Source organism: Pholis gunnellus (assembly GCF_910591455.1).
Source record: "Pholis gunnellus genome assembly, chromosome: 1".
Taxonomy (NCBI): Eukaryota; Metazoa; Chordata; class Actinopteri; order Perciformes; family Pholidae; genus Pholis; species Pholis gunnellus.
Window position 1 is genome coordinate 16,427,637 of NC_136528.1, and position 14,156 is coordinate 16,441,792.

At 43.0% G+C, this 14,156-nt stretch overlaps 1 protein-coding gene across 1 annotated transcript; it reads right to left on the reverse strand.

The window, feature by feature from the left end:
• Nucleotides 1–27: 27 nt before the first annotated feature.
• On the reverse strand, nt 28–13,496 carry kif28 (kinesin family member 28; the record flags this gene model as incomplete). Its single annotated transcript, XM_079176697.1, is given in 28 exon segments — nt 28–186; nt 697–830; nt 1,044–1,176; nt 1,485–1,579; nt 1,920–2,086; nt 2,333–2,467; nt 2,692–2,762; nt 2,857–2,997; nt 3,140–3,232; nt 3,365–3,472; nt 3,659–3,777; nt 3,866–4,001; nt 8,962–9,085; nt 9,339–9,399; nt 9,601–9,691; nt 9,861–9,982; nt 10,076–10,218; nt 10,312–10,379; nt 10,473–10,584; nt 10,665–10,819; nt 11,025–11,132; nt 11,376–11,495; nt 12,001–12,036; nt 12,138–12,290; nt 12,442–12,492; nt 12,692–12,883; nt 13,325–13,475; nt 13,477–13,496. Coding segments are annotated over 28 exon segments (3,198 nt in total).
• Between the last annotated feature and the right edge of the window lie 660 nt (nt 13,497–14,156).

The following is a 14,156-nucleotide window of genomic DNA, read 5'->3' on the forward strand; positions in this document are numbered from 1 at the left end:
GGACATTTCGGTGAAACGGTTACTCAGTCAAGACCAGATTCCCGATCGTTCTCGTTTCCGGCGGACGATGGCGGCTACATCTTGTTTGAGTGTGGAGACGCTCTGTTCCAGCTGCTCGGAGAAGTCCCTCAGCAGACGACTCTGCTCGTCCACAAACAGTCTGAGCCCCAGCAGGTCGGACTCCTCCTGGAAACAACAGGAACACATGACTTCAAAACTAGTTAACCATACATATGTTATCATATACACATACTCTCTAGGGCGTAATATTAGCAGCTCACTCTTAATTCTACTTGGTACTTTTCCAGATAGCTACCCAAAAAAATAGAAATAGAAAAAATGATTGTAAATAATATAATGCTGGTATCAAACAACATAGAAAACTTCTAATTGACTCTTGTAAAATGACCATTTGCAAATTCCCTGTTTTATCACATTTCGAACATACCAAGCTTAAAGGAAAATCTTTGATTTAAGCAACTTAAGAAGAAAGAGTATTTAAATCCCCACCAGTTACTCTGGGGAGCGCACTGTAATCTTACTAAAACTTTTTTTCAATTTGTGAGCCTGATTGTGTATTGTTCTCTATAGATCTGTGTTGATTTACTGCTATCAAAGGTTTAAATCAGGCTATCAAAGGCCTTATTGTCGTAATGCTCACTAATACTAATGCTGCAGACAGACATGGATACGTACGCTGGGCCTGTGTCTGCGCAGGCGCTGCAGCTGACCCTTGACTGAGGTCATGCTGTGGTAGAAAACTTTGAGAGCACGAGCAAACTCTGCATCACAGCTGGGACGCACCGACCGACCACGCACACTCTCCCCACCTAACACAGAGGAAGAAATGCGACTTTCAATTTTTTTATTTTATGAATGGGAATATTTTGCCATGTAAAAACATTTAAATCATGTCTGATAATTACTCTAAAAGATTAGTAGACTATAGATGTGACGTAAACTGTATTTTTTATTTGTGTTTTCAAATAATTTAAAAGCATATTAATCCCAATCTTGGTGCGTGTCATGTATGTTTCACTTACCATTCCTTGCTGCGTTGAGTTGTTCTCTCAGACTTTGATTTTCTTTTCTCAGTGAAGCATTAACACTCTTCAGTTCCTCCATGTCCTGTTGAAGAGCTCTCACTGAACAGCTGAGCTCTGCGGAGTCTACAAGCTGCAACAGCACACAGATTTATATAAGCCCAGTTATTGAAATGTTTGCCTCATGTCTTGTTCTTTGAATACAAAATTACACCATGCCACAATTAAGCATTGTTGGGAATTTCTCAAATATCCTATGATTTGACATTTCTACTGACTTACAATGTATCTCACAGTAAAGTAGATGCATAATGTATTAGGTTGCACACGTATCACTTTAATAGTTTTGAATATTTGTTAGTGTCTCACCCATCTTTAAAAACATGTCAAAGTAAAAGAATCTTTCCTGACACAGGAATACGGACTCAACATCAGACTCACCGCGGTGTCTGTTGGGCCTGCCTCCTCGATGATAAAGATGCCCTCTGTAGTCATCCTCACTCCCTCCAGAGATGATATCAGGTCAGTACAACCCTCTGGAACAGATAACACCCATCCGCAGCTTTAGTGATACCTCTGGCTGTTGTATTTGGTCTATTGTACATGATGAACATCGGTGTGGAAAGGGAAATAATTAAATTTCATCCCTTCATTCTAACTACGTGTCTCAGGGAGGCATTAAGGCAGAGTATTATCTGATTACTTTCATTTTGGGCCGCTGCTGTGAAATAAAATAGTACAACGGTGTGAAATAAGGCATTCATAACTGTGTACTTTATACTTCTATATAACATATTTGTTGTACAGGCACCTGCTGTGTTAAATATTTACTTAAATTAGTCTTGCCCAACCATCCATCTATCTCTTCATCCTCACCTTGAAGGCCCCAGAGCTCCAGCACCACAGCGCTGCTCTGCAGGTAGTCTAACAGACCTTTGGAGGTGTGGAGGGAGGCGAAATGAACTCTGTGATCCAACAGAGGATTGACGTTGTGCCACACAGCCGAAGAGTAGAGAGGCTGGCTGCAGTTAAATAACCTGAAACTGAGATAGAGGGGAAAGCAAAGAGCAGTGTCTCACTTCTGGCTGTATTAAATCCAGAGGACATTTATATTTCCTGTTTCTATCAAGACACTTCACTTTCAATCATTGCGCCATTGAAAACGGCACATGGCCAACCTAATGTCCCTGGATATTCAAGTACCATTCACAAATTCTCTGTATCCTTCCTGTACTTCAAACTCTCTTCAGTGCCTTCCATGCCTCTACATGTAGGCCCATATGGCTCACCCAATTTGGACCCCTCTGTTGCGGGCCTCTCTGATCCAGCGGAGGCCACAACACTGTTCCAGCACCAGCTGGAAGTCCAGTCGTCGACCCAGTAACTCAGACGGGTCAATCAGAATGTCGTCCTCACCCATAGGGCTGGAAGGTGAGAAAGATTATTTGCTAATATATCTCAGTATGTTTATTATTATTATACACAGTGTGTGTGTGTGTGTGTGTGTGTGTGTGTGTGTGTGTGTGTGTGTGTGTGTGTGTGTGTGTGTGTGTGTGTGTGTGTGTGTGTGTGTGTGTGTGTGTGTGTGTGTGTGTGTGTGTGTGTGTGTGTGTGTGTGTGTGTGTGTGTGTGCGTGTGTGTGTCATACAGTCCAGTGGAGGTGCAGGGGACCAGCTGTGCTTGTAGAATGGCCTCCTCTGTGCCCTCTGACCCCAGGACCTGCCGACAGAGATTATCAACCACATATGACTCTGTGCTGCCCTATAATACCATCTGACAATACTGACAGATGTGTGTTATGTATGCAGTGTACCTCAAGTTGCTCTTCCAGAGGGATGCGGAAGGCCAAAGACTGAAGCCAGAGGTGAGCAGTACCCAGAAGCACAGGCTCCACAGGATCCCAGAAAGGGTCTTTATCTCTGGGTAACGCAGCCGTAGACAGCCCCTCTACTCTCTGACAGCAAGAACCAAAGACAGATGAAATACAGAGTTATTGCTCTAAAAGTACAGCCTTTTACGCCAAATTTACGAAGACGTTTTGTTTACAGTTTACTGATTTGTAAATAGTCACTACAACGTTCTCTCTATTGAATTACATTGTCTCCGCTCTTCTCAACCTGATGCTGCTGGTAGGCTTCTTCCATCAGGAATTTACGGTTAACAAACTTGGCCTTGGACCACATCCATACCTAGGGAGGGAGTGTGAAAATAGTTTAGACAAAGAAACAAAAACTCATGACATTGAAATTGGAATTATAAAAGAGCTCATGAACTAGTGTACGTGACAGAGAGAAACAATACAGAAAGAGAAATACACCAACCTGTTTTCTTCCCAAAGAGGTGACTCTGACAACAATCTCTTTCTGCAGATCGTGGCCTTTTGAATCAGACAATGCCAGATTCTTGATCTCCAACTTAAACTGCACCCCCTACAAGCATGGCAGATGATAAAGAGTAGGCATTTATTAATTGTTAATACATAACAATGACCACATGAGACCATGAAAACTAAAATATACATATTTTTTGATTTTCAAACATAACTGCCACCAGTAAGAAGTTGTTAACCAACCAGAATCAGTGCCTTAAAAACATGCTGCATCTGTTTGTGTTACCTTGTTCAGTTCCTGGCTCATCTGGTTGGCCTCAGCCACCATGGGCATCAGTTTGATGTAGTCGTAGAAGACGGCCAGCAGACTGGGGTCTGTTTGACTGGACTCAGCACTTGACTCACCTTAACACAGATACATAAATAATATCTAAAAAGTTTCCTTTCAAAATATAAACCTCCACTACTTCCAGCTATTAATCCTCCTGCTTACCCAGGTGGATGCCCTCAGCAGCAGCCAGTTCAGACTGGAAGTAGTCGTAGTCATAGCGGCTCCAGTCATCGCCGCCCCTCTCAGAGGGATAACCGATGAACAGATATGTACAGTTGGAGCCGAGAATGAGACGGTCCTAGCGGGAGACAGAAAAAGAGACATTGTTATAACATACATACCATAGTATTTTTTATACAATACTATGACATATGAATCAGAGATGGGCAGTATTTCTATTACTTGTAATTGAAATACGTATTTTAATTACTTTTGAGTATTTTGTAATTTGTATTTGATAGGGCCGATTAAAAATACACATTAAAAAACAAAATACTTTAGAGTGGAGTAATTTTGTATTCAAAATACTCAAAATACTTTCTCCACGAATCAAAAAACAGTTCACGAGTTCAGTCTTCAGATCTTCAAGTTCAACGGATTGTCTGTCAAGTAAAATATTGTAGCCTATTGTATATACATGGTGATGGTTATAATATCAAGCTAGCGATCGATGCTAACATGCTAGCGATCGATGCTAATATGCTAATGACGCTAGCATGCTGTCTAGGCTAGTGCATAGCCAGTGTTTAGCAAGTTAACTTATCAGTGGAGTAGCTAGCTATTTAAGCAAAGCAACTTCACGTGGAGAATCTCCAGAAACTGAGCAGAGTGGATCTGCTTCTGTGTTGAAGGCATAATGATATGAAATGTTCTTATTGTAGAACATATGATGTGTCTTTTTCCTGCTCGCTCGCGAGTAGTTTTTCTTTTTGACAGTAAGTGGGCGGACCCAGTCTCCCTTGTATCTCTACATATAATTGGTTACAAACCTCGTCTTTGGATAAACCGGATATCACTCTGACTTTTCAGATTTTCAGATTGCACTACAGGTCAGGGGCAAATAATGTACATTTTACTGCACGGGTACTTTTACTTTCTGCACATAAAGTACATTTTGCTGATAATAACATACTTGACTAAGGTTTCGATTGCAGGTATTTTAATCATAGTGGATTATTGTTTCATCAGTATGTTATTAGTACGTTTACTGCAGTGAGGATCTGAATACTTTTTCATCCACTAATTACTTGTTAGTGATTTAAGTTGGGTAAACAGTTAATATACAAATAGTGGTCCCTAATCTCGGCTCCAGATCCTTGAGCGGGTCCAAATTGTTGCTCATATTATATCTCTTAACTTCTGTAAACACAACAGTATGATTAAATATGATCATCATGTTTTAATCAATTAAGATCAAAAAGTGTCTTTGAGCTGTTTGTCACAAGAGGTTTGACTATCAAACACACATTGTCTGTAATAGAATGATGGAGTGAATTTAAACTAATCTGAGCAACTTGACTTTAACACATTTTGTATTTAATAACGCTATTAAATTGAATTGAAAACCACCTCTATCAGACCTAGCATCTGCGTCAGAGTGATATCCGGTTTATCCAAAGACGAGGATTTTAACCAATTATATGTAGAGATACAAGTGAGACTGGGTCCGCCCACTTACTGTCAAAAAGAAAAACTACTCGCGACCGAGCAGGAAAAAGACTCACGAGCAAGCAGATTAAAGTTTCGCGAGCGAGCAGGTTTAAACTTCGCGAGCAGGTTTAAACTTCGCGAGCGATTTTTGCTCGCGCGAGACGGACTTTTGCTCGCGGAGTGATATAGAAGTGCTCGTCAAAGTAAAATACGCTCGCGGCTGTTTGATTTTCGCGCGCGCATGGATCTCATTCGCACTCTCGGATTTTGACAGTGATTTGCCTTCATATGCGGCGTGTGGTGTTCAATGTATGGCTCGAGAAGGTCTTGTAAATAAATGATTCCGTGTCGGCAGAATCGATAGCACTCGTACAGGAAGTCATCATGATGTGATAACGGATCTTGGCGATCTCGAAGAACTCTCTCCCAAGTCAAAATGAAATAAATAAGTGAACAACAATGTGACTACATCCTGTATGGGTCACATTCTTCCCCATATATACATTTCCCCAGATATTAGTTTACATCACCGCAAATATGAATACAAAGCACATCACATGTATTTTACAGCATCCAAAATATGCTTTGCAGGTCAGATCAGAGTTGAATCACTGAATCCATGGAAATATTATAATGCATGTTTGATTCCTATATTTAAAAATGTATGTAATATATGGGTGAAGGGGTCAGTTTGTGTTTTCTTCAGGATTTAGTTTGGTTCATTTAAAATGATCAAGATTAAATAACATTTACAATGCACCACCAGTAAACAACATTTTCCTTTATAATGTATCAAATCTGGAGTCGGTTGTTTTAAAACAGTTATGTGAATAGCTCTGAAATGTAATAGTGTAGTTAGTTATGTTAGCAGGTTGTAATTAAGTTATTTTTAAACCTTTGTTCTAATTCTAACTGATGTAAAAAGAATGACTGAAAATACAGGTGGATGGACCATAATAAAACCAACAATAACAACTTAAAGTTAAAAGGAATTGTATTCACAATGTAATACAGTTCAACATAACATGTAACAATATGTTAGAAAATGAACAAGTATTCAGCATTGTACATTCAGCATTATAGATGAGCATTCTACACTTTACATGTGTTTTAAAATAGTTTACACGTGTATAGTAAAGTATGCTCATCTATTTTAATGTTGAAATGTTTACATTATTGTAAATTATGCTGTGAAATGCCGAGCCGACAAGCTCCGCTCCGCCGAGTCTCCAAGTTCAGATGCAAAGTGACAATCTGAGGTCCGCTGACCTTTTATAGCGTCGTGGTGGTGTCGTTTCCATGACATTTACTGAGGCACTCATGTGTTAATTTAAGCACAGCAAATGTGTAAACCATTCGCCGTCAAGTCAAGGCTCCGCTCCGCCGTCAACTGCCGACAGGCTCGGCTCCGCCCCGCCCCGCCGTCAACTGCCGACAGGCTCCGCCCCGCTCCGCCCCGCTCCGCCGTCAACTGCCGACAGGCTCCGTCCCGCTCCGCCCCGCTCCGCCCCGCTCCGCCCCGCTCCGCCCCGCCCCGCCCCGCTCCGCCGTCAACTGCCGACAGGCCCGCTCCGCCCCGCCCCGCCGTCAACTGCCGACAGGCTCCGTCCCGCTCCGCCCCGCTCCGCTCCGCCGTCAACTGCCAGGCTCCGCTCCGCTCCTGCCGTCAACTGCCGACAAGCTCCGCCCCGCTCCGTCCCGCTCCGCCCCGCCCTGCCCCGCTTCGGCCCGCCTTCAAGTGCAGACAGACTCCGCCACCACAGGCTCCACCGAGCAGACAACCTCCGCCAATGCCAACAAACTCCACCGAATCCGACAAACTCCGCCGATGCCGACAGTCTCCTCCGATGCCGACAGGCTCCGCCAATTCCGACAAGCTCCACCGAGCCGACAGTTTCAGGAAACTGTCGGATCGGCGGTGCTGCTCCGCCGAGGCTAACGCTCGGCGGAACCTGTCGGATCGGCAGAGCCGCTCCGCCGAGCCTGTCGCTCGGCGGAGCCTGTCGGACGTTCGGCTGATACTGTCGGATCGGCGGTGCCGCTCCGCCGAGCCTGACTCGGCGGAACCTGTCGGAGTGGTGGAGCCATGAAGGCAAGGCTCCGGCGTCGGGCTCAAGGCTCTGCCGTCAAGGATCAGGCTTCGCCGTCTACACGCCAAGGCAAGGCTCCAGCGTCAAGGCACAAGGCTTCGCCGTCAAGGCTCAGGGCTCCGCTCCGCCGTCGAGTCAAGGCTCCGCTCCGCCGTCGAGTCAAGGCTCAAGGCTCCGCTCCGCTCGCTATACCGCCGTGGTGTTGACGTTTCCATGACATTTACTTCAACATAGAAATGCTCATCAAAGCACTGAACTTCAAGCACTCTAATAAGAAAGAGTAACTTCTAGAATCATAGAAATGCTCATCAAAGCACTGAACTTCAAGCACTCTTGACGTTTCCATGACATTTACTGACGTATGCGCATCCGTTGTCATGCACCCGATAGCAACAGAGACTCTGTTTTTATTTAAAAATCTAGAATCATAGAAATGCTCATCAAAGCATTGAACTTCAAGCACTCTAATAAGAAAGAGTAACTTCTAGAATCATAGAAATGCTCATCAAAGCACTGAACTTCAAGCACTCTAATAAGAAAGAGTAACTTCTCCTCCTGGGGTAGAACATGATTTATCTGACCAAATAAGTGCTTCCCATGATACTGTGTTTTTAGTGGCAGCAGATGCAGTCCTGTATGTCTGTCCATTTACAGTCAGTGAATGTGTAACATAAATGATGCTAATTGTGAAATCTTTGTGCATGGATGACTTAAGTCCCTCGAGTATAAGATCAGCTTTCTTTAAAGAACCAATGTTCACAGGGTAGGCATTGCCGACATTGTATTTTGTATTACAGTATATATCTGTATAGGAAGAGGGAGATTGGGAGCTTGTATGTCATATGTGATGAATATTTTCTTGTTGATACAACGCCAAAGTTTATGGGCTGTTAAGTCCCATTAATAAAAATATATATATACATAATCAATCAAGTTGTTGTCTTGTAATAGCTTTGCTTAGTTACACTGACATTCCGTGACTGTTCTTCCTTTTTGTGGGGTTCACCAGAGCTTTGTGTACATTATAGCCCAAACCTGAATGCTCTGCTATACCAAATTGTGAGAAAACAGAACATCCAGAAAAAAGTATTTCCTATATTTTAAATTCAAAATACATGTATTTTGTTACATTTTCTGGCACCAGGATTTTGTATTTTGTATTTTGTTGTAATACATTTATTTGGGGGTATTTTGTATTTTGTATCAAAATACATTTTGATGTATTTTTGCCCATCTCTGATATGTATGACATTTTTATACTATAATGGTATTTTATATAATATTTTTGACACACTGGACTAGGCCCTTTTTTTTTAAAGACTTTTCTTTTTATGACATACTATACTATGAGGTTTTGTAATGACATACTATACTATAATATGTTTTTGGTATAGTTGTGAAATACTACACTAGGACTTTTTTATGACATTTTTTATAACAGAAGAGAGACAAAAGTTGTGAATGTGTGTGTGTATATGCATGTCATATCACAAAGTTTGTGTATGTGCTGACACCCACCAGGTGCTGCAGCTCAATTGTCTGGAAAACAGCGTTGCCATTGATAATGACCTTAGATCCTGCCAGTGGGGTCAGTGTTACCCGGCGCTGCTCATTCCTGAACACAGCATGATGCTCCTGGATCCTGACACACAAAAACCCACAAAAACATAAAGTTGCAAAAAAAGACACAAGTGTACATATTAATTTATTAAATTGCTTATTTTTTTTAAAGTGTCACAGGGCCTGCAGCCTATCCCAGCAATGTAGAAAAACAGATCACTATTCTATAACACCATTCACCTCCACTATTAGACATCATGCATGGACTGTTAAGTGTCTCAAATCTCACTTTGCTTGCGCTGGGTTTGTGATGTTCTACTGATGTTATCACTCACCCTAAGCCCTTGATAGAGATGGATCTTGGGGAAGAGTCACACAGGCCGATGTCCCAGTCACCTGGAACACTAAACAGTATTAATGAGTGGTAATAAACACGCTAATAACTGTATGACAAGGTGCTCCGTGACATTTGACATTCAACTCTCTAGCCCACTGTGGCATTCTCCATTCCCAATACCTCTCTACAATATCTCTACAAGGTGCACTGAACTAGAGAGTGAGACATTTATCACAATATAAAGAGGGAGACAGAGTTACCCTCCTGAATGAAAAGCTTGACCACTCCCGACAGCTGAGCGTCCTCGTTGATGTTCAGGATGTAGGGATGCATCTGCATCATCCTCCTCTCCTGAGAGTGAGGGACAGCTTTAAAACATGTACAAAGATATATTTATACACAATACCTTCACCAAGTGCATTTACATGCTGTGCTCATGCGTTTTACGAAGCTGATCTGAAATTACGAAAGTGCATGAGATTGTGTATTTGAATGTTTGTGTGTGTCTCTGTGTGCGCACCTGTGTGATATTAGCATACTGTTGCTCCCAGTCCTTCAGCGCCTCCTGCAGGTGTTGTTCCCACAGAGTCTGAATGGCTCTGATCTGGAGCTCATTATGGGTCAGCAGCTGACGAAGCTCCTCTGAACCCACACACAGACACACACGTTTACCTTGGACCGCCGAGTTCTACTCTATTCTATCCTACTCTACTCTATTCTAAAAGTGAGTCTTACTGGTCTCGTCGTTAGCTCTGCGTCCCTCCTGGCCCAGCCGGCTCAGTCGTTGCAGCAGTCTGGCGTTCTCGGCTTTTAGCTCTTTAACCAGACGCTCAGTGGGGCTCTCGTTCACCACTGCTCGATTCTGGATACGCTTTGCCCTAAAAGCGGTGAGGGAGGTAAGGAGTGACGTGTGTGGGTGGGGCACGGGTGGAACAGAGGAAAAGAGTGAAAGGCCAAATGGTTTGTTGTACCTCTCAGCATAGCGCAGGGTTGAGAGAGACTCTTCATAGCAGATATCAGCAGGGCTCAGCGTGGCAATCTTGAAAATTGATTGACGATCGGAATAACTACATTACTTCACACATAATACATCAGCGTATGAAAGCACTATTTTTTATAAAGTTCCTGTTACCATAACAGTGCGACTGTTGCCTCCCAGGGCAGACTGCAGCAGCTTGGTGAGAACAGAGTCTCTGTAAGGTATGTGGACGACCTTCTTCCCCACCGCCACATCAGCGAGGGAGCTGGAGGAGAGAAGAGGATGTGAAAGATACTGATAGATCAAACTGAATGTAAACTAAAGAGAACTAAACACCAGGCCAACCTGATAACATTGCCCAGGGTGGTGAGGCTCAGGTTGATGGCCATGCCCTCTTTGAGTCTGTCAGCCTCCGACCCCGAGGACCGCTGTCGCTCACTGCCAGCCAAGTCCACCAAGTTGATGTTGGACTGCTTTGTGATGCTCTCTTTAGAAAAGATCTGACAGGAAGTTACAGAGATGTCGTTAACAAATGCTCGAAGAAACCTGAAGAGAGTATTCTGACATATTTTAAGATACAGACACAAGCATCATAACTTAGTTTGAAAAAAATAGTGTGAGTTTTAACTGCGGTTATGCTGGGACAAACAAATCCAAATCTTGGAGAATGTGTGTTGTAGTAGGGCTGAAATTGGAGCCACTTACCTGTTTGAGCTGGAGGATAATGAGCATGTGCGAGCGACTGCTATTGGCGTTCATGTTAGTGGCAGCGGTGGTTCGGGTCCTGGTCCCCTGTTCCATCAACTGCTCCACCTACATTTTAACATTCACACTTTAACATGATGTTTCTAAATACAAAACACTCAAAGAGCACACTGACGTAAACTTGAAATATGCCTAAGTATTCCCTGTACAGCTCTTATATCATAATTCTACGATTACAAAACAGGCAGGACACAGCTCATAGAGATGAATGAAAAGCGAGGACAGTTATCTATCCAGCTCCCCTCCAGAGGTTTGTCTCTCTGTATATATACTCTCCATCCACCCCTCTACCTGTGCTGCACTGTCACATGGGACTGTTCGAAGACCCTCCACATAGAAGCCTCTTTGCTGCTCCTCTCTGACTCTGAGTCCCCCTGGAGTACGAGACGCCCGGGACAGCAGGTCGACCACCTGGACAGAGAGGAGAGAGACAAAAAGAATATATACAGAGATAAGAGAGGGAAGCATCATCTATCAAGAGAGTGACTTTTTAATTAATGTAACATCCAGAGAAAGAAGAGTTACACACAAAAACAAAACCAATCAGAAGAGAAAACGAAAGATGACTGTAGCTGCTTTTCCCTAAAGTTACAGGACAAATCGACCCCCATACTCCGATCTCTTCACTGGCTCCCTGTAGCATTTAGGATCCACTTTAAAAGTCTCACTCTCACTTACAGAGCACTACACGGTCAGACTCCTACATATGTGGCTGAACTACTTTCACCCTTATTCACCCGCCCGCGCTCTCAGGTCTAACATGTTCAATTATCTGTATGTCCCACACACTCACCTTAAGACCCGTGGTGACCGAGCTTTTGAGGCGGTAGCACCGAGGTTGTGGAATGCTCTGCCTGCACCCTTACGTTTGTGACTAATGTCTGTGAAAAGCGCTTTATAAATAAATGTGACTTACCTGCTCATTATAGATCTCCAGCATACTGAAAAAGACCTGTGCAGTCATCAAGAACAAAAACATTCAGAATTTTCACAACCAAAACACCTCCCATACTTGACACTGAGTGCTGAGAAACAGCCACATACACTCTTTACCTGACACTGTCTGGTATCCTGGTTCTCTCTAATGGCCTGAAACAGTCGGTCACAGAGTTTAGGAACCAGGCCTTTGTTAGGCCCATAGCCCACCATGGAATAACTCTTCCCTGAGCCGGTCTGCCCATAGGCCAACAGTGTCGCGTTGTAACCCTGCAGACATCATTTCAGGACTTTTACTATTAGAACAGATCTAAATTGGATAGACAGCAGATCCCTAAAATAGATTTGGGCAACTAGCACAGAACAAAATCTGCTTGGGTGCAAATATAAATGAATCTCCAGTTGAATATATGATTGTTACCTGCAGTGCATTCTCCAGTATTCCCTCTCCCAGGTCCTGGAACACACTATTCTGGGGATAGATGATATTTTATGAGCTTGTAAACCAGTATTGTTTTGCTCAATCTCCTTCTAGGTCTGTTGTGTCTCGACAGTCTACATTTATACCATGTAGATTTTTTTTAAATTTTCAACTTGCATTCTGTTTGTTGCACAGGGTCCATGAATGTACCAACTATTTGCCTGTTCTACCAGGATGCCTTGGAGCTGACCTGGTCGGCGTATCGTCCCCCGGGTTCTTCAGGCACGTAGAGGCCACCGCCGTCTTGTGCGAAGCTGCTGTGGGACCAATAGGCGTAGTCGAAACAGAAAATACGACGACTCTGGGATTCACGCGGGTCCTGGATGGTGATAGAGCTCGACACCATGGAGACAATACATCGGCTGCCTGCGTCCCTCTCTCTCTGAATGAAGGGTGAGAAATGGAGAGAACGAGGTGGTTGAGGGGTTTAATTTGGATTTGAAGGAAAAAGGAGGTGAAAGGAAGACTGATGTTTAATTCCTCTTTATAAGTACAAAGACAATTAAGGGATAAACTGTGTAATAACAATTTAGTGTAGGAATAAAAAAGTAGTTTAAATGTAATATCTGTTGTGTGAACAGATCTATTGTTTTTCATCTGAGCTCCATAACATCCTCCATCCTCATCCTAACTCAAACATTTGTATTTTCAGTTGTTTTACAGACTTTGCACTCTGTCAGGCCTCTTGGTTAAACTCGCATTGCAATACAAACACATTAGGAAAACATCAGGGAAATAAACAAGAGAAAGTGTGCAAAAATAATTAACTGATGAGAGCTTTTAAAAGTGAAATTGTAAATACACTCAATGACTGCCCACTAACCTTGTTGAACGGTCGGACTCTGACGGCCACTTTGACACAGTCCTTGCTGTGCATGTCTGAGGCTTTAGCCCTCATGGTGCAGCAGGCAGGTATCAGCACAGCAGACTGGCACACTGAGTGATCAGCTCCCTCACACAGACACACTCCACGGTGTCAAATTACACGTTGACATGGACACAATCAGGTCAGTGTGACAGGGACTGTGGTGTCCATATAAGCCTGTCAGGAAATGTCTCAAAGTTTTTACTGAAAACATGGAAAACGAATTTTGTTTACTTGCTGAAAGGTGGATGTGATCCTAAACACGTGTCTAAACTAAAACGACGATGTGTAGTAGACACTGCTACACGCTAAAATAAAATATTAACTAGCAGCATGACTAGTAATTAGTTTTTTAATAAAAAAATAAAGATCAATATTTAATATGGGACAAAAGACATTCTTAATTTGTTATTACTCCCAACCGTGGAGTTGTGTAAGTGAAGGGGAATTGCGGAGATAAGGGTGGTTTCAATTTCACCTCCTCTACCACGATAAATTATAGAAGAGAGACAGCTCAATTTCATCCAGGGAGGTTACACACGTTTACAGCTACATTTATGTCAACATTTCAGTGACTCTCTGAAATTGAACATCACCGTAACGGCTACATTTCTGATATTACCCATAACCTGACATCTAAGATGGCGTTTGATGGACATCTATTATCTGAGGCACCAGCAGGATAAGGTCTCAGCTATTGTGAAAGATTATTAATCGCTTGTGGCTCCTTTCAGCGGTTCGCTGCACAGCTCAGACAGAAAGAAAGAAAAAGGCTTTGTGCTCGATTCAC